A 24268-nucleotide genomic window follows, 5' to 3' on the forward strand; every position below is an offset into this window, starting at 1 on the left:
CATCTGCAGTTTTGTTTATTATTTGTTCCAATGCTAATCGTGGGATTTCGAGGGTGGGGTGGTTGGCCTTGGTAAGCCAATACATAGTGTCTCCAAATATTTGATGACCTAATGCCTTAACAATTTATATCAAGAGTCGTGTTTTATCTTCATATGTTCTGTAACAGAACAATTAAACCCTTACTTGCAGCGCCACACCAGATAAGGAAACATGGTACTTATTCTTGAGACCCACAGGGATATAAAGACAATAAATCCCAAAAGTTAAAAAAAAGATGGATGCGTTGTATTATTCTTAAGAGATACCAAGACAAGAAGGGTCCTGACCCGAAATGTCACCTGTCCGCGTTCTCCAAAGATGCTGTCTGACCCGCTGAGTTACTCCAGTACTTTGTTTTCCTTTTATTGCTCAAAAATAAATCTAAGTGAAAAAGAAAAAAAAAGGTGTATGCATTTGGAAAATCAGGCTGTATCTGTGACATCTCGGGTTCTTTGTTCGTGACATTTAAATTTGTGCTGAAAACAGCATAGAGTAGGCAGACACAGTGTGAAGACAGCAGCATCACTACAGCCATCAGGCTTTTAAACACTACAATGTAGGAACTGCAAATGCTTGTTTACACCAAAGATGATGGACACCAAATGGAACTCGGCAGGACTCCTCCGTGGATTCCAGTCTTCATCTGAAATGCATTTCTTTGTTCTGGACAAAGCGCATATTCATCCTTGTCAACCTCCTCAGTGGCTCTGCTACAGTTGGTAGGTTTAGACGTGATAAAGGAATAAATGAAACTTCCTCCGTGGATTTCAGTCTTCTAGCAAGTGGAACAGAAATTATCTGATCAGCAGCACACGCAGGCCTCATCTGGGCTAGCTCCTCGCAAGGCCAAAGCAGTAGAAACAGCAGTTGCCCCATGGCCCGATGAACAGCAAACATTGCTGTTGGCACGGTGATACAGCACTAGAGTTGCTGCCTTGCAGTAGAGTTGCTGCCTTGCAGCGCCAGAGACCCGGGTTTGACCCTGATTTTGGGTTCAGCCTGTACAGAGTTTGTACCTTCTCCCCATGAAACCCCCAGTGGGTTTTAACCGAGATCTTTGATTTCCTCCCACCCTCCAAAGACATATAGGTTAATTGGCTTGGTATAAGTGTAAATTGTCCCTTGTGTGTGTAGGGCAATGTTAATGTATGGGGATCACTGGTCGGCGTGGACTCGGTGGGCAGAGAGGCCTGTTCCTGCGCTGTCTCTCCAAATGGAACTAAACAGTAAACAAAGGAAGTTGGTGTGATATTACAGTGAAACTGTCTGCTCAGATCAACGGAACCAAGGAAGATCTCGGGAGAAAACCTATGCAGTCACGGGGAGATCATGCAAATTCTGTACAGACAGCACCCGTAGTCGGGATCAAACCCAAGTCTCTGGCATTGTAGACATTGTAAGGTAGCAACTCTACCACTGCGCCACCATGCTGCCCTAAGTGTACATCGGTGAGACCAAGCATGGGCTTGGCGCTCGTTTCTCCGCTCATTCCGCAATAACCAACCTGATCTACTGGTGGCTCAGCACTTCAACTCCCCCTCCCATTCCGAATCCGACCTTTCTGTCCTGGGCCTCCTCCATGGCCAGAGTGAGCACCACCGGAAATTGGAGGAGCAGCACCTCATATTCTGCTTGGGCAGTCTGCACCCTAGCGGCATAAACATTGACTTCTCCAATTTCCAGTAGCCCTTGCTGTCTCCTCCCCTTCTCAGCTCTCCCTCAGCCCTCGGGCTCCTCCTCTTCCTTTCTCCTTTCTTCTCCCCCCTCCCCCACCCTACATCAGTCTGAAGAAGGGTTTTGGCCTGAAACGTTGCCTATTTCCTTAGCTCCATAGATGCTGCTGCACCCGCTATGTTTCTCCAGCACTTTTGTCTAGCAACTATCTTTATGATAGGAGAAGGATTAGCCATTTGGCTCATCAAGTCTACTCCGCCATTCAATCATGGCTGATCTATCTCTCCCTCCTAACCCCATTCTCCTGCCTTCTCCACATAACTCCTGACACCTGTATTAATATATGTGTATATACAGTATACACAACGCTCTTGCTCCCCTTCCCCCCCAGTCGTAACAGGGACAGAGTTCCCCTTGTCCTCACCTTTCACCCCATCAGCCGTCGCATACAACACATAAACCACCGACATTTTCGCCACCTCTAACGGGATCCCGCCACTAGCCACATCTTCCCATTTCCACTCCTTTCCGCTGAAACCGTTCCCTTCACAACTCCCTGGCCAACTCGCCCCTCCCAATAGACAATAGGTGCAGGAAAAGGCCATTCGGCCCTTTGAGCCAGCACTGCCATTCAATGTGATCATGGCTGATCATCCCCAATCAGTACCCCGTTCCTGCCTTCTCCCCGTATCCCCTGACTCCGCTATTTTTAAGAGCCCTATCTAGCTCTCTCTTGAAAGCATCCAGAGAACCTGCCTCCACCACCCTCTGAGGCAGAGAATTCCACAGACTCACCACTCTCTGTGAAAAAAGTGTTTCCTTGTCTCCGTTCTAAATGGCTTACCCCTTATTCTTAAACTGTGGCCCCTGGTTCTGGACTCCCCCAACATCGAGAACATGTTTCCTGCCTCTAGCGTGTCCAAGCCCTTAACAATCTTATATGTTTCAATGAGATATCCTCTCATCCTTCTAAACTCCAGAGTGTACAAGCCCAGCTGCTCCATTCTTTCAGCATATGACAGTCCCGCCATCCTGGGAATTAACCTTGTCAACCTACGCTGCACTCCCTCAATAGCAAGAATGTCCTTCCTCAAATTAGGAATTTGAGGAAGGACATTCTTGTTCCTCCCCAGGCACTTTCCCCTGAAACCGCAGGAGATGCAACACCTGTCCCTTTATCTCCCCCCTCGACTCAGTCCAAGGACACTGACAGTCTTTTCGGGTGAGGCAGAGGTTCACTTGCACCTCCACCAACCTCATCAACAGTATCCGCTGCTCCAGGTGTGGACTCCTGTAGATCGGCTTGCCGATCATTTTGCTGATCAACTCCGCTCAGTCCGCCTGAACCTATCTGAGCTCCCGATTGCTGGACACTGACCTTTCTGTCCTGGGCCTCCTCCACTGTCAGAGTGAGGCCCGGTGGAAATTGGAGGAACAGCACATCATATTTTGCTTGGGCAGCTTGCACCCCAGCGGTATGAGCATTGACTTCTCTAACTTCAAGTAACCCTTGGTTTCCATCTCCCTCCATCCCCTCTCCCTTCCCAGTTCCCTGACCAGTTTTACTGTCTCTGAGTAAGTTTTATCTGCTTGCTTTGTTGTTAGATTCTCCCAGCTAACAATGATCTACTCTACATTTATCTTGATCACCATTACCTTTGTCCTGTTTTCACACCTTCAAACTTCCTTATCTATAGGGGAGTTGCACGTAAGGTCACCGGGTGATAGGGCTTGACGCACGGTGCTGCACAATACATCTGGAGGACACCTCAGCTTCCGGTATATGTTGTTAATACACGAAATGCGTACTTTCCTACCTGTTAAAAACCGCCAAATGGTGAATTTTTGCGCTGTAAAAAATTGTGGAAGTTGGGGTAAGCACGAGAGACATGTACCCATCTTCAGAATTCCAAAAGTGAAGTGAAATGAAGGTAAAGAGAAGGGACAACAACAGCTAAAGTGCTTGGCGAACAGTGGCCATGCAGATATCGAAATTGAAAATATTGGGAATTATCGCGTTTGTTCACTGCATTTCATCAATAGTAAGGCATTATTTGTGTTTTTTCTTGATTCCTTTGGTATCTAAAAAGTCTCAGAAGTGATAAATCTGGCTGCAAAATTTTAAAAACGCCCGTGGTTCTGATGTGGGTTTTTGCAATCAAAAAGAAAACACTTCTGACGCTAAATTTATCATTAAAAAAACCTCCAGACTTACGAGTGGTGTGTGGAAAAGTGGAAAGGTAAGTCTTCTATCATTGTGCTATTGAGATGTATATTTTGGCAAATAATGACAGCTGACAGCTTAAACACCCACTCCCTTTCAATAGGATATTGTCAATTTGCTGAGGTTGATTATGTCCAATTAACAGCTAACATGCCATTCCTTGGCTTGCATCTGAGTAAAATGTAATTCAAAACCCACGTATGGTCTGCGATTTTTTTTAATGATAAATTTTGCTTCACAGGCATTTTCTTTTTGTATGTAAAAACCCACTTGAGAACCATGGGCGATTTAAAAATTTTACAGCCAGATTTATCACTTCTGAAACTTTTTAGATGCCAAAGGAATCAAGAAAAAACACAAATAATGCCTTACTGTTGATGAAATGCAGTGAGCAAACGGCCAATGTTCGCCAATCACTTTGGCTGTTGTTGTCCCTTCAGCTCCCGCTTCTATCTACCGTCATTTCTCCTCACCTTTGGAATTCTGAAGTAGGATAAATGTCTCACGCTTATCCCGATTTCCATAATTATTTACAGCGCAAAAATTGACCATTTCGGCGGGTTTTAACGGGCCCGCTACGCTGGAAACAATGGTCAGTGCTTACCTGCAGTTCATCGCGTGTACTCCAGTTGGCGTAGCGTAGCAACAGTACCGGTCATGGGTCATGACCCAACTGCCGTGCAACCTCCCTATTGTCAGTCTGAAGAAGGGTTGTGGCCCGAAACGTTGCCTATTTCCTCCGCTCCATAGATGCTGCTGCACCCGCTGAGTTTCTCCAGCATTTTTGTCTACCTTCGATTTTCCAGCATCTGCAGTTCCTTCTTATACACACACACCTTGTTTTTTCTCGTTTATTATATTGTTTACAGTGAACTATGCTTAAATAGTCCGTTCTGCTGCATCGCCCTGACTGCAGATGGTTTGACTGCCCCGAACGTGGGAGAATAAAGAAGTTTGGACTTTAATGCCTTCCATCACAGTAAGGAATGTGGGGAATCTGCTGTGATGGATGTTTATGTGAACTTTTAAAAATAAATGGTAATTCGAGTTCCACTGTACCTTAATTGGCACATGTGACAATAAAATGACCATTGAACCCCATAAAGTGTGAGTTTTGTTGTTCTAGCTGGGAAATGACAATGAAACATTCTTGAGGCCATTTGGCCCATCACAGCCAAGGTGACCAGGGACCCGCGCATGCGCAGACGGGTGCGTTGTCAGCGCCATTGTTGCCGCTGAGGCGCGCGTGCGGGGCCAGGCGGGCGGGGCCAGGAGGGCGGGCGCTGGAGGTTTTGGCGGGAAGTCGGAGCGCGCGCGCGCGGGTCGGACATGGTGAGGACGGGCGGGGAGGGAGAGGGCGGGCCGAACGGCCGCTGGGAGGGCCCGGCCCGCACAACCAACTCAACCCCCCCCCTCAACCCTCACACCCCCCCCTCAACCCTCACACCCCCCCCTCAACCCTCACACCCCCCCCTCAACCCTCACACCCCCCCCTCAACCCTCACAACCCCCCCCTCAACCCTCAACCCTCACACCCCCCCCTCAACCCTCACACCCCCCCTCAACCCTCACACCCCCCCCTCAACCCTCACACCCCCCCTCAACCCTCACCCCCCCCTCTCACAACCCCCTCCCCGTCACAACCTCTTGCTCATAACTCACCCCCTGACATATTTCACATCCCCCTCACAAACGTCCTCCTCACCACCTCCCACTCCCCCCCCTCACAACCCCCTCTCCCTCACATCTCCCCCCTCACAACGCCCTCCCCTCTCCCTCACAACCAAAGATCTATAATCTTGCTCACAACCGCCTCCCCAACTCTCCCCTCAACCCCCTCCCCAACTCCCCCCCCTCACATCTCCCCCTCACCAATCCCTCCCCTTCACAACCCTTTGCTCATAACTCACAAACTTCCTCCTCACCCCCTCACAACCTCCTGCTTACAACTCCCCCTCACAACCCCCTCCCCCTCACCCTCACATCTCCCCCTCACATCTCCCCCTCACAAACTTCCTCCTCACCCCCACACAACCCCCTCCCCAACTCCCCCCTCACAACCTCTTGCTCACATCTCCCCCTCCTCAAATCTCCCCTCACAACCTCCTGCTTACAACACGCCCCTCACAACCTCCTCCTCACGACCTCCTCCTCACCCCCTCACAACTCCCCCTCCTCACACCCTCCCCAACTCGCTCACAACCCTCCCCACTCCCACAACCCGGGGGACGGGACGGACCCAGCGACCACTGGGGAGGGCAGCCCGGATCCTACAGCGGGCCCTCACAACCCCCTCCCCAACCTCACAACTCCTCACCCCCTCACCCTCACAATCCCCTCCCCATCTCAACTCCTCCCCTTCATCCCCACCCCCTCACAAACCCACCCCTGCCATCAGCCCAACCCCATCACCAGCCCCCCCACCATCTCGTTCCCACCCTAGCAACCCCCACCCCCAGACCATTCCTCCGCTCCAACCCAGCCCCCCTGCCCACCCCCTCCCATTCATAACTTATTTTGAGTATAGGAGTAAATAGGTCCTTCTGCAGTTGTACAGGTCCCTAGTGAGACCACACCTGGGGTATTGTGTGCAGTTTTGGTCACCTAATTTGGGGAAGGACATTCTTGCTATTGAGGGGGTGCAGCGTAGGTTCGCCAGGTTAATCCCCGGGATGGCGGGACTGTCATATGAGGGAAGATTGGAAAGACTGGGCTTGTGTTCACTGGAATTTAGAAGGATGAGACGGGATCTTATAGAAACATATAAAATTATAAAAGGACTGGACAAGCTAGATGCAGGAAACATTTTCCCAATGTTGGGGGGGTCCAGAATATTGGAGCAGAAAAACACAATCAGCTGGAGGAACTCAGCAAGGGATGGACTAAGATGCTTCTTCTTATCGAGTCCGCACACAAGATTAGAAGTTGTTCAGCCAGAGAATCTGCATACAATGGTGTCTGTCTTGTGGCTTCTTGTGCGTGGTGGTGGAAAGATTGGTGGAAACAGGGCCGCGACGTGAAAGCTCTTTCCTTGACCCCGACTAAGATGCTGTCTGTATTCCTCCGGAGGCTTGTTTTCCTCCCCAGCATCTTGTGCGCTCTTGTGTCTCCACTGCCTCGCCCTAACTCTAATGCTTCGTAATAACTTTGAACTTATCGGTTCACAGCATGAGTGTATCTCCATCCATATTGGCCAGGCTGGTGTCCAGATTGGAAACGCTTGCTGGGAGCTCTACTGTTTAGAACATGGTATCCAACCTAATGGATTCATGCCCAGGGATTGGACGTATGGAGCTGCAGATAATTCCTACAACGCGTTCTTTACCGAGACAGGAGGTGGAAAGCTGGTCCCTAGAGCTCTCTTCATTGATTTAGAACCTACTGTGATTGGTAAGTCAAACTTAATCTGGCGCTACATCATGTTTTAATTTCATCTTTGTATTATTTTAGAACCTAAATGATGAAAGGAATTTTGAATATCGCGAACACTGCTTGTAAGGAGCTGGGATCGGAGGATACCATTTATCCTTAGCCTTTTCCTGTTTAGTTTCTTTTAGAGATACAGCGTGGAAACAGGCCCTTCGGCCCACCAAGTCCACACTGACCTGTACAATTGTTCTATGTCATCCCAGTTTCGCATCCTACGCCCTGGGGACATTTATATTTATTCCAAACCTACTAACCCGCACATCTTTGGGATGTGGGAGGAAACCGGAGTACCCGAAGAAAACCCACGCAGTCATAGGGAGAACTTACAAACTCCGTAAAGACCGTACCGGAGGCCATGATCGAGCCCAGGTCTCTGGCGCTGTGAGGCAGCAGCCCTACCACCTGCGACATTGTAATGACATGTTCAGAATGTTTAGGGGGCTCCATAGAATAGGTGCAAAACACAAAATGCTGCAGGAACTCAGAAAATGGGCAGATGGTGTTTCAGGTCGGGTCCCTTCGGGAGCTGACATCTCCCCGATGCAGGAGCAGATCGCCTCGACGTGGATGGCCCGAAATGCAGCCGGCTACGGGAGTCGAGATCGTGCCGTCAACGGGGGCTCGAGGCCCACGACCGAGGAAGAACTAAGGAAAGGGACTTGAACTTTGTTTCGCCTTCTATCACAGTGAGGAATGTGTAGGAGTCACTGTGGTGGATGTTCATGTTAAAATGTGTTTTTGAGTGATCTGTTGCTTTTAATTGTATGGCTAACCTGGCCAATGAAATTCCTCGAATGTTGCCAAACATACTTGGCGAATAAAGTGAGATTCTGATTCTGATTCTTCAGACTGGAAACGCCCTCTGTCCATTCCCTCCACAGATGTTGCCTGGCCCACTGAGTTCCTCCAGCACTTTGTGTTTTTCTCAAAATTCCAGCATCTACATTTCTTTTGTGGCTGAATAGAATAAGGGGCAGCATAGACTGCAGTTGCTGGAATCTGGAGCAAGAAACAAACTGCTGGAGGAACAGAGCAGGTCAAGGTAGCATCTGTGCAGGGAAATGGACAGAATACATTTTTGGATGAGATAGACACAAGCTGCTTAGTGGGTCAGGCAGCATCTCTGGAGGAAAGGGACGGGTGACGTTTTGGGTCAGGATCTTATTGAAACATAATAATAATAATAATATCTTTTATTGTCATTGCACATAAGTGCAACGAGATTTGGTATGCAGCTTCCATCCGATGTCATAACTTAAATAACTAATAAAATTTAGATTTAGATACCCCGAGAACATGGTTTGTAAAAAGAACATTAAAACAGTAAAGCTGTCAAAACAGTTCAAACAGACTAAAGTGCAGATGTGTCTGTGCGACGTGACCATCCGAGGGAGACAGTCCATGGGGGTGGGGGGCACTCAGCAGGGCCGGTTCAGAGCAGCTATAGCTCTGGGAATGAAGCTGTTAATGAGTCTGGAGGTGCGGGCGTCGAAGGCCTTGTAACGTCTGCCGGAGGGAAGTAGTTCGAACAGTCTATTACAAGGGTGTGAGGAGTCTTTTTCGATGCTGACGGCCTTCCTGAGGCACCGTGTGTGGTAGATGCCCTCCAAGGCTGGTAGCTGTGTCCCAATAATCTTCTGCGCTCTGTGGACGACGCGCTGAAGAGCTCTCCTCTCCGCCTCCGTGCAGCTGAGATACCACACAGAGATGCCATACGTTAGTATGCTCTCTGTGGTGCAGCGGTAGAAGGTTGTCAGCAGCTGTTGGGGCAGACCAGTCTTTTTTAATGTTCTCAGGAAGAACAGTCGTTGCTGTGCCTTCCTGACCAGCGCAGGTCAGGTAGCAGGTGGATCATGTGAGGTCTTCTGAGATGTGAGTGCCCAGAAACTTAAAGCTGGACACTCTCTCCACACTGTTCCCGTAGATGGAGATTGGGGCGTATTCTCCATTATGTGACCTCCTGAAGTCGATAATCAGCTCCTTGGTCTTGGAGGTGTTTAATGACAAGTTGTTACGTGCGCACCAGTCCGCCAGGTTCTGCACCTCCGCTCTGTATTTTGTTTCATCACCGTTGGTGATCAGCCCGATCACCGTTGTGTCGTCTGCAAACTTGACGATGGTGTTGGTGTCGAATGCAGGAACACAGTCGTGTGTGAAGAGGGAGTAGAGGTTTGGACACGCTAGAGGCAGGAAACATGTTCCCGATGTTGGGGGAGTCCAGAACCAAGGGCCACAGTTTAAGAATAAGGGGTAAGCCATTTAGAACGGGGATGAGGAAACACTTTTTCACACACAGAGTTGTGAGTCTGTGGAATTCTCTGCCTCAGAGGGCGGTGGAGGCCAGTTCTCTGGATACTTTCAAGAGAGCTAGATAGGGCTCTTAAAGATAGCGGAGTCCGGGGATATGGGGAGAAGGCAGGAACGGGGTACTGATTGGGGATGATCAGCCATGATCGCATTGAATGGTGGTGCTGGTTCGAAGGGCCGAATGGCCTCCCCCTGCACCTATTGTCTCTTTTTTAAGACAGGTAGAATATGTGTGGGAAGGGCGTATCCCTTGGCTGAAGAGAATAGAACTAAGGGTCACCGTTTCAAATATAAGTGGTGGCCATTTGGCTCTGAAATAACAGGAGACATCAACACTCCAGAGGTGGGGAATATTTGGAAATTCTGACCATAGATTGAGGTATTTCAGTCTTGGGTTGAAATGAAAACTGGGATTGGTGGATATTCGGGGAATGAAGGGTTGAGGGGGAATAGACAGGACATTTGTGCTTCCAGTACATGATTTTATGAGCAAAATAGAAAGTGCTGAAGGAACTCAGCCGGTCAGGCAGCATCAGCGGGGGGAATGAACAGATGAAACATAATCCTGCTCCTATTTCATAATCCGTTAAAGTAATAACAAATTCATCTGAGTGTGGAAGATTGACGGGGAATTTACTTGGAGAGTTTAAGCTGTTAAGAGTTAATAGGTGTATAGATGGAAACTAGTTTTTCTGGTGGGAGAGGTGTTTTACTGTGTGACACAAAACAAATATTATTCCGAGTCACAAGCTGCTGAATGTGACATCTTTCGGAGAATCAACATCATCTTCCCAGCACTGCCCTCAGCATTCAGTACTCATTCAGTGGCCGATTAGGAAAAGGGGAGATGCAACGAGACCTGGGTGTCATGGTACACCAGTCATTAAAAGTAGGCATGCAGGTGCAGCAGGCAGTGAAGAAAGTGAATGGTATGTTAGCATTCATAGCAAAAGGATTTGAGTATAGGAGCAGGGAGGTTCTACTGCAGTTGTACACGGTCTTGGTGAGACCACACCTGGAGTATTGCGTACAGTTTTGATCTCCTAATCTGAGGAAAGACATTCTTGCCATAGAGGGAGTACAGAGAAGGTTCACCAGACTGATTCCTGGGATGTCAGGGCTTTCATATGAATAAAGACTGAATAGACTCGGCTTGTACTCGCTAGAATTTAGAAGATTGAGGGGGGATCTTATAGAAACTTACAAAATTCTTAAGGGGTTGGACAGGCTAGATGTAGGAAGATTGTTCCCGATGTTGGGAAAGTTCAGAACAAGGGGTCACAGTTTAAGGTTAAGGGGGAAGTCTTTTAGGACCGAGATGAGGAAAACAATTTTCACACAGAGAGTGGTGAATCTCTGGAATTCTCTGCCACAGAAGGTAGTTGAGGCCAGTTCATTGGCTATATTTAAGAGGGAGTTAGATGTGGCCCTTGTGGCTAGAGGGATCAGGGGGTATGGAGAGAAGGCAGGTACAGGATACTGAGTTGGATGATCAGCCATGATCATATTGAATGGTGGTGCAGGCGCGAAGGGCCGAATGGCCTACTCCTGCACCTATTTTCTATGTTTCTATGCATGCAGAGCAACGTGCTGTTTAATATCAGATATTACAATGCAGAAGCTAAAATAAATAGGATGATGCCCATAGGTTTGTTAATGTACTTTCACAATGTCCTTTGTCTGAAAATATGCATTCCAGTCAGTGATGTTTACAGCCATGAAACATTTGCATATTTGATTTTCAGTTTCAGTATTTAATGAGTACTTGCACAGAAAAATAGAATAAAGATTAACTGGTTCATTGTGTCTTGAATGAGTTAAATGAAGGCCTTGAGTTACATGAGCAGAATAGAAAGTGCTGGAGTAACTCAACCGGTCAGGCAGCATCTGCGAAGGGAATGGACAGATGACGTTTCCCGAATCGTCGTCTACCATTCTTTCCATAGATGTCGCCTGACCCACTGAGTTCCTCTGGCACTTTTTGCTGGACATTCCAGCATCTGCAGTTTCTTGTGTCGTCAGAAAATACTCTCTGACTATGGTTGATTCTTTCTCCCTAACGCGGCCCCTGAAAAGCTGTTGTTCCTCATTCCAGATGAGGTCCGCACTGGTACCTATCGGCAGCTGTTCCACCCCGAGCAGCTCATCACCGGCAAGGAAGATGCTGCCAACAACTATGCTCGTGGGCACTACACCATTGGCAGAGAGATAGTCGATCTAGTTCTGGATAGAATACGCAAACTGGTGAGAGTCTTTTTCTATGGAACGTAGAAGCACAAATTTTTGCCTAATCCTCGGCAAATTAAATGCAGTAAAACTTTGGTACTGTCAGAGCAGCAGATTTTCCAGACCATTAGTTGTTATTCATATGAACTTTCAAGATGAACTTCCTTCCCAAAATGAGCAATATATTGTGTTTGGGTCTAAGTTATATACTTGTTCTGGAGCTCTCTACTATCTACCTCATTGGTGACCCTCGGACTATCCTTGATCGGACTTTAATGGCTTTACCTTGCACTAAACGTTATTCCCTTATCCTGTATCTGTACACTGTAAATGGCTCGATGGTAATCATGTATTGTCTTTCCGCTGACTGGATAGCACGCAACAAAGGCTTTTCACTGTACCTCAGTACACGTGACAATAAACTAAACTGAACTGACGAGCACTGTGGGAGTATCTTCACTTCCACTGCCACACTTCAAGGTGATGGCTCACTAACAACATTAATAATAATAATAATAATTAATAATAAATGAATCAATAGACAATAGGTGCAGGAGTAGGCCATTCGCACTACTCAACAATGTACCTCGGTGACTGCCAATCACCCCCCCCCCCCCCCGGACACTCCTCCCACAGGAAAAATACTATGTCTGTATTCATGTAAATAGATTTATTTATTGAAATCATATTCTATGTCGCTCTTCCAGGGAGATGCTAACTGCATTTCGTTGTCTCTGTACTGTACACTGACAATGACAATTAAAGTTGAATCTGAATCTGAATCTGAATCTTCGGCCCTTCGAGCCAGCACCGGCATTCAATGTGATCATGGCTGATCATTGAATCAAAAGTCAAGGGTCTTTAATTGTCATATGTATCAACAATAGTCTTGTTTGCTGCAGCATAACGGGCCTGTAAACACATTACACGTAGATAATATGTATACAAAGGTCAATAAATTAATACTGCCAATACTTGAAGACAACAAATATGACCTGGATATTTTGACATTGACTGTTGAGCTGTAAGCTGGTGCAGCGGTAGAATTGCTGTCTTACAGTGCTAGACATCCGGGTTCAATCCGGAATACGGGTGCTGTCTGTACGGAGTTTGTACGTTCTCCCCGTGACCGCGTGGGTTTTCTCCAGATGCTCCAGTTTCTTCCATCACCCCAAAGACGTACAGGTTTGTAGGTTAATTTGGCTTTTGTAAAAATTATAAATTGTCCCTAGTGTGTAGGAGAGTGCTAGTGTACGGGGTAATTGCTGGTCTGCGCGGACTCGATGGGCCGAAGGGCCTGTTTCTGCGCTGTATCTCTAAAAACTGAAACCAAAACTAAAGAATGTTTGAAGAATTTAAACCAAATGGTTTTGGTTACAACCGAAGTGTATGATTACAGAAAATAAATCCAGACCGTGTCATATTTTCTCTAGGCTGACGAATGCACAGGACTCCAGGGTTTCCTTGTGTTCCACAGCTTTGGTGGAGGGACTGGCTCTGGGTTCACTTCCCTGCTGATGCAGTGCCTTTCTGTTGACTACGGAAAGAAGACAAAGTTTGAATTCACCATCTACCCAGCTCCCCAGATCTCGACAGCAGTGGTGGAGCCCTACAACGCAATCCTCACCACCCACACCACCCTGGAGCATTCCGATTGTTGCTTCATAGCAGACAACGAAGCCTTGTACGATATCTGCCGCAGGAACTTGGACGTTGAGCGCCCAACATACACCAACTTGAACCGGCTGCTTGCTCAGGTTGTCTCCTGTATTACCTGCTCCCTTCGGTTTGAAGGAGCTCTGAATGTCGATCTCATCGAATTCCAGACTAACCTGGTCCCATACCCACGCATCCATTTCCCATTAGTTGCTTACGCCCCGGTCATCTCGGCCGAGAAGGCTTACCACGAGCAATTGTCTGTGGCACAACTCACCAATGCTTGCTTTGAGCCGGCCAACCAGATGGTCAAGTGTGACCCTCGCCATGGCAAGTACATGGCTTGTTGTCTGCTTTACCGAGGTGACGTGGTGCCGAAAGATGTCAATGCATCGATCGCTAACATCAAGACCAAACGCAGCATTAGGTTCGTTGACTGGTGCCCGACTGGGTTCAAGGTTGGCATCAACTATCAGCCTCCCACTGTGGTGCCCGGTGGGGACCTGGCCAAGGTGCTCCGTGCAGTGTGTATGCTGAGCAATAGTACAGCCATCGCTGAGGCTTGGGCACGGCTTAACCACAAGTTTGACCTGATGTACGCCAAGCGCGCCTTCGTGCACTGGTACGTGGGGGAGGGGATGGAGGAGGGAGAGTTCTCCGAAGCCCGAGATGACTTGGCAGCCTTGGAGAAGGATTATGAGGAGGTTGGCAAGGACACTTCTGAACTTGATCGTGAAGAATATTAGAAGTGCGAACTCCTTCTCCCAAAGATGAAGTAAACATGTGTTAATAAAATGATTAGGTTTACTTGTTTGTCTGACGTACCATCATGGCTTGTAACTAACCCAGAAATTATTGCTTTGATACTATTTAAAATGATGCTGGATAAACAATCTAATACTGTAACATAGTTGGTTTAAATATAGTCATGCAACATGGAAACGAGCTCTTCAGCCCATCTTGTCCATGTCACCCTAACCTAAGATGCATCTAAGCTAGGTCTATTTGCTCACGTTTGGCCCAACCCCCTCGCAACCTTTTCTATCCATGCACTATCCATTCTTTTCTATCCATGAAAGGATCGACTGGACTTATATTCACTGGAATTTAGAAGGACGGGATCTTATAGAAACATATAACATTCTTGAGAGATTGGACAGGCTAGATGCAAGAAAAAAAAAATCCCGATGTTGGGGGAATGCAGAATCAGAGGTCACTGATTAAGAATAAGGGGTAGGACATTTCGGACTGAAATGAGGAAATGTTTTTACACCTGGAGAGTTGTGAATCTTTGGTATTCTCAGACACAGAAGGCAGTGGAGGCCAATTCACTAGATGTTTTCAAGAGAGAGTTAGATTTAGCTCTTAGGGCTAACGGAATCAAGGGATGTGGGGAGAAGGCAGGAACAGGGCACTGATTTTGGATGATCAGCCATGATCATATTGAATGGCGGTGCTGGCTCGAAGGGCCGAATGGCCTTCTCCTGGAACCATTTCTATGTTTCTACTTGTTCAGCTTTTTAATATTGATTTCTGTAATTTCAAGTAACCCTTGCATTCTCTCTCGCTCCACCCCTCCCCCACCCTAATAATTCTGCTAGTTTCACTGTTCATATCGCTTCAGAATCACCTCCCCCACAGCCAACAATGGCTCCACTTTTCCTTGGTCATCGGTGCCGGCTCTGATTTGTTCTGTACCGTTTCATACCTCTAGTTTCCCTCTCCCCTGACTCTCAGTCTGAAGAAAGGTCTCGACCCGAAATGTCACCTATTCCTTTTCTCCAGAAACGCTGCCTGACCCGCTGAGTTACTCCAGCATTTTGTGTTTATCTTCAAGCACTTTAAATCCTGTTATAGATCTGCTTATTAAATCTTTCCCCTCTCACCTTAAACCTATGCCTTCTGCTTCTTGTTTCCCCTCCTCTGGGGAAATGTTTTTTTGCATTCAACCTATCTACGGCCCTGGACACAAAATGCTGGTGTAACTCAGTGGGTGAGGCAGCATCTCTGGAGAGAAGGAATGTGCGACGTTTCGGGTCGAGACCTTTCTTCAGACTATCTATGGCCCTCATGGTTTTAGATATCTGTGTATGAGCTTAGGTGTAAACTCGAGCAATAAAACGGATTGGATATAAATATACAGAACCCGGTTCAATTTACTGTTGCAGGCAGTTAGCTTTGTGACTAACAAGCACAGCTTTGTGAACACAGATTGGCAGAATTGACGGGTTGCCTGTTTATGAGTAGGAAGGAACTGCGGATGCTGCAGAATTAGGCCAATCTGTCTATCTATCTCTATACTTATATAACTCTGATCTTGGATTTGTGTGTATTTGTACGATGTTCGTGTGCGTTTCACATCTCCTCGAAAACACAACACGCTAACGGTGAAATTTTTACAAATTCCGATAGAGATTTACGCCATGGTCAAAAATCGCCTTATCTGAAAATGTCGTATTATTTCTCGAGTTATTTATGAAAATGTTCAAAAATCTCAAAAATCTTGGAAAAAAACAACTTCCTTTCGCTTATTCCCTGTGCTTAGCCCTGCTCGCAACATTATTGCTTTCCAAGTACACTGAGTCCTGCTAGCTAGCAAGTGCAAATGCATTTTTTTTAAAGTCACAGTACACTGAGTCCTGCTAGCTAGCAAGTGCAAATGCATTTTTTAAAGTCACAGTACACTGAGTCCTGCTAGCTAGCAAGGGCAAATGCATTTTTTAAAGCCACAGTACACTGAGTCCTGCTAGCTAGCAAGGGCAAATGCATGTTTTAAAGTCACAGTACACTGAGTCCTGCTAGCTAGCAAGTGCAAATGCATTTTTTTTAAAGTCACAGTACACTGAGTCCTGCTAGCTAGCAAGTGCAAATGCATTTTTTTTAAAGTCACAGTACACTGAGTCCTGCTAGCTAGCAAGTGCAAATGCATTTTTTTAAAGTTTAAAAATGAGGGAGGCTGAATAAGGCGAAATGAGCGGCCCCTGCGCAGTTGTCGGCTATGGGTGAGTGCTGGAATATTGCGTTGGGAGAACGGGTTGTGTTGGAGAAAGGGGAACGGGTTGCGTTGGGGACCCAGGCCTCCCGTGGGGGCTATGGGTGAGTGGTGGAATATTGCATTGGGGAACGGGTTGCGTTGGGAGACCAGGCCTGCCGTGGGGGCTATGGGTGAGTGGTGGAATATTGCATTGGAGAACGGGTTGCGTTGGGGGACCAGGCCTCCTGTGGGGGCTATGGGTGAGTGGTGGAATATTGCATTGGGGAACGGGTTGCGTTGGGGGACCAGGCCTCCCGTGGGGGCTATGGGTGAGTGGTGGAATATTGCGTTGGGGAAAGGGTTGCGTTGGGGGACAAGGCCTTCCGTGTGACAGGGACCCAATAGCTCCCACTAGGTCTAGTCTCTCCTTAAAAATATCCATTCACTTGGCCTCCACAGCCTTTGTGGCAATGAATTCCACAGATTCACCACCCTCTGACTAATGAAATTTATCCTCATTTCGTTTCTAAAAGAATGTCCTTTTATTCTGAGACGATGGTCTCTGGTCCTAGACTCTCCCCCTAGTAGAAACATCCTCTCCGAGTCCACTCTTTCCAGGTCTTTCACTGTTTGGTAAGTAAGGGTTTATGCTGAACATGGACACAAAATGCTGGAGTAATTCACCAGGTCAGGCAGCATCTCTGGAGAAAAGGAAAAGATTTTTTATTTTCTCCTGAGAGATGCTGCTTGACCCGCTGAGTCATCCAGCATTTTGTGTCTTCTCTACCTGTTTATGATCTTTGCTCAGAAATAGCGCATGACATTCCAAAACATGTTCTGTGTAACTTGATTAGTGTATAAAATCACGAGGGGAATTGATAAGGTGAATGCACAAGAGTATTTTACACAGGAGTAATGGAATCAAGAACCAGAGGACACAGGTGGGGCCTGAGGGGCAACTTTTTCACACACAGAGTGGTGGGTAAATGGAGCGACATTTTAAAGGCATCTGGACAGGTACATAGGGAAGGTTTAGAGTGATACGAGCCAAACGTGGGCAAATGGGACTGGTGTAGGTGGGGCATCTTGGTTGGCATGAGCAGATCGGCCTGATTCCTTGCTGTACAACTATGATTCTGGGGTGGGAGATTGCAACCTTCACGTGGTCCACCCTGTTTCGACTAATGCAATCAACCTGGCGTGCACAAACAAATAGAACAAGTTGACTTGCAACTTTAGGCTGTGCACGCCATACGCAAGAAGAAGAAGAAGACCTGTTATTCTAGTTAAAATACACATAATACCTAATATTTAAAGTATGTATTGTAGGTAAATATATTGATTTTATTATGTTAATGCTCTGATTACATGAAGCAACATTGATCCTATTTGTGGCATGTGTATTAATCATTGAATATTCTCTAATAAAAACCATACAATATATACCTCTGTTTTAGATATGTTTCCTTTCTCTGCAGTTATGACCAGATTAGTATTTATTACTAATGCACCCGCTGAGTTTCTCCAGCATTTTTGTGTACGTAGTATTTATTACTGTCATATTCTGTTTCATTTTTTAATTTTCTGAGCAAAACGAGTCACGGTGGCGCAGCAGGTAGAGTTGCTGCCGAACAGCAAACTGTAAGGGTTCGATCCCGACTACGGGTGCTGTCTAAAATGATCCAACTTCCAGTCTAGTCCCTGGTGGACTCTTCGGAAGGTACAAGGTACAACACATTTTCAGTATTACATTTCAAGATTCAAGAGTTTATTGTCATGTGTCCCTGATAGGACAATGAAATTCCTGCTTTGCTTCAGCACAACAGAACATAGTAGGCATGACTACAGAACAGATCAGTGTGTCCATACGCCATTAAATAAATATATACACCTGAATAAATAAACTGATAAAGTGCAAATAAACAGATAATGGGCTATTAATGTTCAGTGTTTTGTCCGAGCCAAGTTGACCAACCAAGCCAAGCCGAGCACATTTGTGCAAAGTGCACTGTAAAGCTATACAAAATACACCAAAATACACAAGTGCATTGTAAAGCTATACACAATGGTGCAGCAGTAGAGTTGCTGCCTTAAAACACCAGAGACTGAGGTTCGATCCTGACTACGGGTGCTGTCTGTGTGGAGCTTTACCTTCTCCCTGTGACCGCGTGGGTTTTCACCGGGTGCTCCGATTTCCTCCCACACTCCAAAGACGTACAGATATATAGGTTAGGTTTTTCAGCGGCCTCTCCACTCTGCTGGGCCCCTCTTTGTTGTCAGTTGCCCCCCCCCCCAACCCTGCTGGGTCCCCCTTTGTTCCCATCGGCTCCTCCCGTGCCGGGTCGTTCTTTGTTCTCGGTGGCCTGACCTTCTCTCGGCAACCCCACCTCGTCGGCCCACCGGGTCCGTTCTTGCACGTCTCCGCAGATGGCTATGTGGCGCTTCCCGGGAGCTTCCCTTCTACGCCGGGAGCTTCTCGGTATAGCCAGTTGCCCCGGCACTTTGTGTCTTGTTATTGGTAAGCCAACATCTCCAGTTCCTTGTGTTGACGTCATGTCACATTTGTACAAGAGGCCGTACCTCGTGTCCTGTGTCAAGCTTTGGTCACCTTGCTGTGGGAATAATGCTATTAAGCGGAAAAGGGTGCAGAGGCGGCACAGTGTCGCAGCGGTAGAGTTGCTGCCACACAGCGCCAGAGACCCGGGTTCGATGCTCACCACGGGTGCTGTCTGTGCAGAGTTTGTACATTCTTCCCGTGACCTGCGTGGGTTTTCTCCGAGATCTCTGGTTTCCTCCCACACTCCCAAAGACGTACAGGTTTGTAGGTAAATTGGCTTGGTACAATTGTAAAAATTGTCCCCAGTGTGTGTGTAAGTGTGTGGGGATGGCTGGTCGGCACGGACTCAAGATTCAAGAGAGTTTATTGTCATGTGTCCCTGATAGGACAATGAAATTCTCGCTTTGCTTCAGCACAACAGAACATAGTAGGCATTGACTACAAAACAGATCAGTGTGTCCATATACCATTATATACGTATATACACACATGAATAAATAAACTGATAAAGTGCAAATAACAAATAATGGGCTATTAATGTTCAGAGTTTTATAGCCTGATGGCTGTGGGGAAGTAGCTATTCCTGAACCTGGTTGTTGCAGTCTTCAGGCTCCTGTACATTCTACCTGAAGGTAGCAGGGAGATGAGTGTATGGCCCGGATGGTGTGGGTCCTAGATGATGCTGCCAGCCTTTTTGAGGCAGCGACTGTGATAGATCCCCTCGATGGAAGGGAGGTCAGAGCCGATAATTAATTGTCTCTAGTGTGTGCATGATCGTGTTAACGTGCGGGGATCGCTGGTCGGTGTGGACTTGGTGTGCCGAAGGGCCTGTTCCTGCGTTGTATCTCTAAACTAAACTAGACTGATCTAATATCATCCTACACTATGGTTGCTGGTTGCACAAATGCTCAACCGAGTACATTCTGTGTGATTTTATTTGGCAAAATTGTTCTGTCCCTGCTGATGGTGCGTGAGAAGTAAAGGTTTCGATTTACAAGCTGCTCTGATCTCTTCTTTCTTCTGGAATATGTAACGATAGTGTGGGAAATGGCTGACAAGTACATCTGTAACAATCACTCATAGGGTTACAAGTGATAGGAGCAGAATTAGGCCATTCGGCCCCATCAAGCCTACTACGCCATTCAATCATGGCAGATCTATCTCTCCTAACCCCATGCTCCTGCCTTCGCTCCATAACCACTGACACCCGTACTAATCAAGAATTTGTCTATCTTTGCCTTACAAATATCCACTGACGACATCCACAGCCCTCTGTGGCAATGAATTCCACAGATTAACTATCCCCTGACTAAAGTAGTTCCTCCTCACCTCCTTTCTAAACAGCGCCCTTTCATTCTGAGGCTGTGACCTCTGGTCCTAGACTCTCCCACCAGTGGAAACATCCTCTCCACATCCATTCTATCTAAGCCTGTCACTATTCGGCACATTTCAATGAGGTCTCCCCTTATTCTTCTAAACTCCAGCGATAGGGCTCTTAAAAATAGCGGAGTCAGGGGATATGGGGAGAAGGCAGGAACGGGGTACTGATTGGGGATGATCAGCCATGATCACATTGAATGGCTGGCTCGAAGGGCCGAATGACCTACTCCTGCACCTATCGTCTACAGGCCCAGTTTCATCAAACGCTCATCATATGTTAACCCACTCGTTCCTGGGATTGTTGTTATAAACCCCCACTGGACCCTCTCCAGAGCCAGCACATCCTTCCTCAGATATGGGGCCCAAAATTGCTCACCAGACTTATGCCATTTATGATCAGGGTGCCTGCATTATTTCTGTTCTAAAACTTTGGAAACCTGGAATTTGACCGGAGACTATTATTAAACCATAAGACTGTCAGAAATAGGAGCAGAATTAGGCCATTCGGCCCATCACAAGGTAATTTGCAAGTTGAATCAGTAGTAAGGAAGGCAAATGCAATGTTAGCATTTATTTTGAGAGGATTAGAGTGTAAAAACAGGGCTGTACTGTTGAGGCCCTATAAGACACTGGTCAGACCGCATTTGGAATATTGTGTACAGTTTTGGGCCCCATATCTGAAGAAGGATGTGCTGGCATTGGAGAGGGTCCAGAGGAGGTTTACGAGAATGATCCTAGGGATGATTGGGTTAATGCATGGTGGGCGTTTGACGGCACTGGGCCTGTACTCGCTGGAGTTTAGAAGGATGGAGTAAAGGTGGGGTTGAGAGGGGAAAATAGATCGGTCATGATTGAATGGTGGAGTAGACTTGATGGGCGGAATGGCAAATTCTGCTCCAATGACTTATGAACTTGTCAAGTCTGCTCCACCATTCATTCATGGCCAATCTATCTTTCCCTTCCAAACCCATTCTCCCGCTTTCTCCACATACATAACCCTAGACGCCCTTACTACTCGAAGAACCTGTTAATATCCGCTTTAGAAAAACCTGCAAACCTGCACGGCTCTGGAGTGTGGGAGGCAACCCGGGCACCCGGAGAAAACCCACGCGGTCACGGGGAGAACGTACAAACTCCGTACAGACAGTTATGGTCCCCTAATTTGAGGAAGGACATTCTTACTATTGAGGGAGTGCAGCGTAGGTTTACAAGGTTAATTCCCGGGATGGCGGGACAGTCATATGCTGAGAGAATGGAGCAGCTGGGCTTGTACACTCTGGAGTTTAGAAGGATGAGAGGGTATCTAATTGAAACATATAAGATTGTTAAGGGTTTGGACACGCTAGAGGCAGGAAACATGTTCCCGATGTTGGGGGAGTCCAGAACCAGGGGCCACAGTTTAAGAATAAGGAGTAAGCCATTTAGAACGGAGACGAGGAAACACTTTTTCTCACAGAGAGTGGTGAGTCTGTGGAATTCTCTGCCTCAGAGGGCGGTGGAGGCCGGTTCTCTGGATGCTTTCAAGAGAGAGCTAGATAGGGCTCTTAAAAATAGCGGAGTCAGGGGATATGGGGAGAAGGCAGGAACGGGGTACTGATTGGGGATGATCAGCCATGATCACATTGAATGACGGTGCTGGCTCGAAGGGCCGAATGGCCTACTCCTGCACCTATTGTCTATTGACAGCATCAGTAATCAGGATCGAACCCGGGTCTCTGACGCTGCAAGGCAGCAACTCTACCGCTGAGTCACTTTGCCGCCCCATCCATGTTCTCCTGAGATGCTGCCTGATGCGCTGAGTTACTCCAGCACTTTTAGTCTTTTTGTGTATTAACCAGCATCTGCAGTTCTTTGTACAATTATCTGTGAGGAAACAAAGAAGTGCAGATGCTGGATCCTGAGGCTGTTAATCAAGTTAATATTTTTATGGTAAACCAGTAGCTGCAGTTCCTTGTGTCTGAGATCTACTTAAGGCTCTATGAGGCTTGAGGCTCTTTAAGGTGCTGGTCAGGCCACATTTGAGTATTGTGAGCAATTTTGGGCACCATATCTGAGGAAGGATATGCCAGCTCTGGAGAGGTTCCAGAGGTTTACAAGAATGATCCCAGGAGTGGGTGAGTTAACCTATGATGACGTTTGTCGGCACTGGGCCTGTACTCGCTGGAGTTTAGAAGAATGAGAGGGGGGACCTCATTGAAACGTACAGAATAGTGAAAGGCCTGGATAGAGCGGATGTGGAGAGGATGTTTCCACTAATGAGAGAGTCCAGGACTAGAGGTCCTAGCCTCAGAATTAAAGGACGTTCTTTTAGGAAGGCGACGAGGAGAAATTTATTTAGTCAGAGGCTGGTGAATTTGTGGAACTCTTTGCCACAGACGGCTGTGGAGGCCACAAGTCAGTGGATATTTTTAAGGCAGAGATAGATAGATTCTTGATTCGTACGGGTGTCGGGTTATGGGGAGAAGGCAGGAGAATGGGGTTAGGGGGGAGGGATAGATCAGCCATGATTGAATGGCGGAGTAGACTTGATGGGCCAAATGGCCTAATTCTGCTCCGATCACATAACCTTAGAGGGCCACAGTAGAGGGGGGAGAGGGGAGAGCAGGGAGAGGGGAACAGAGAGCGGAGGAAAGAAAGGAAAGAGGAGAGAGCAGGCGAGGGGAAGACTTCCCATTGAGTCTTCGGCCCGTTTCCCAGCCTCATCGAGTTTGCTGCCCTTCCCTCGGTCACTGAAAGAGTCCTGCCTTGCAGTTTGCCTTGCCGCAGAGTCTCTTATTTTGTGTTGCAAATGAGAGCGCAGAGGAGGGGGGGGGGGGGGGGGGGGAGAGCAGATAGGGGAGGAAGTAGAGCTGAGAAGAGAGGAAAGGAGAGGGGGAGGGAAAGTGTGGAGAAAGTGGTGAGTAGAGGAGAGCAAGGAGGGGAGAGGAGGGAAGCGAGTGGGAAGAGAACAAAGAAGAGAGTAACGAGAAGAGCAGAGGGAAAAAGGGGAGAGGGCAGAGAAGGGAGAAGAGCGGAAAGCAGTGGAAGGAGGGGAGAGAGAGAGCAGAGGAGAGCAGCTAGATGGGGGAGGGGGAGAGAGCAGAGAAGAGGACAGGGGAAGAGAGCAGAGAGGCGAGAGCAGGATGGGGGAGGGGGGAGCAGGGGAAGAGCCGAGGAGAAAGAGCAGGAGAGGGGGAGGGGGAGAGAGAGCTGCGGAGAGTGGAGAGGAAATGAAGAGACAGGAGGGGGAGTGGAGAGAGAGACCAGAGCAGAGGGGGGAGGGGGAGAGTGTGCAGAGAGGTAAGAGGAGTCGAGGAGAGGGGAGAGAGCAGAGAGGGAGCAGAGAAGAGAGGAAGAAGCGGAGACGGGAGAGTGGGAAGAGGAGGAGAGGAGAGGGGAGAGAGAGAGGAAGGAGGGGAGGAGAGAGCAGGGGGAGGGGGAGGGAGAGAGTAGAGAGGAAAGGAGAGGGGAGAGAGAGAGGAACGAGGGGAGGGGGGAGAGAGCAGGGAGAGTAGAGAGGAAAGAGGAGGGGAGGAGGGAGAGAGAGAGGAATGAGGGGAAGAGACGGGAGAGAGGAAAGAGGGGAGAGGGATGGAGAGCAGAGAGGGAAGAGGAGGAGAGAGAGTGGAGAGAGGGAAGGAGAGGAGAGAGCGAGAGAGAGAGGAAAGAGGAGGGGAGAGAGCAGAGAGAGAGGGAGAGAGAGAGTACTGAGTAGAGACTAGAGGAAAGAGGAGAGGGAGAGGGAGCAGAGGGAAAGAGGAGGGCGGTGGGGAGGGGAGGGGGGGGAGTGACGGGGGGGGGGCAGTTTCTGGGCGTTTCTGC

General features: G+C 47.8%; 1 protein-coding gene across 1 annotated transcript; it reads left to right on the forward strand.

Annotated features, from left to right (window-relative positions):
- Positions 1-7069: 7069 nt before the first annotated feature.
- Positions 7070-14447, forward strand: LOC116974908 (tubulin alpha-1C chain-like). Its single transcript, XM_033023516.1, has 3 exons — positions 7070-7328; positions 11770-11918; positions 13334-14447. The coding sequence occupies exons 1-3, from the start codon at positions 7070-7072 to the stop codon at positions 14300-14302; spliced, it is 1377 nt and encodes a 458-aa protein (XP_032879407.1). The 3' UTR covers positions 14303-14447.
- Positions 14448-24268: the final 9821 nt, after the last annotated feature.

This window comes from Amblyraja radiata, chromosome 7 (genome assembly GCF_010909765.2).
Source record: "Amblyraja radiata isolate CabotCenter1 chromosome 7, sAmbRad1.1.pri, whole genome shotgun sequence".
Classification (NCBI taxonomy): domain Eukaryota; kingdom Metazoa; phylum Chordata; class Chondrichthyes; order Rajiformes; family Rajidae; genus Amblyraja; species Amblyraja radiata.

Bases quoted from the DNA above. Each gene is read 5' to 3' on its own strand.
- LOC116974908 (XM_033023516.1), top strand. From the start codon at position 7,070: ATGCTTCGTAATAACTTTGAACTTATCGGTTCACAGCATGAGTGTATC. The intron at 7,329-11,769 runs GTAAGTCAAACT...TCCTCATTCCAG, and splicing joins TTTAGAACCTACTGTGATTG to ATGAGGTCCGCACTGGTACC. The intron at 11,919-13,333 runs GTGAGAGTCTTT...TATTTTCTCTAG, and splicing joins TGGATAGAATACGCAAACTG to GCTGACGAATGCACAGGACT.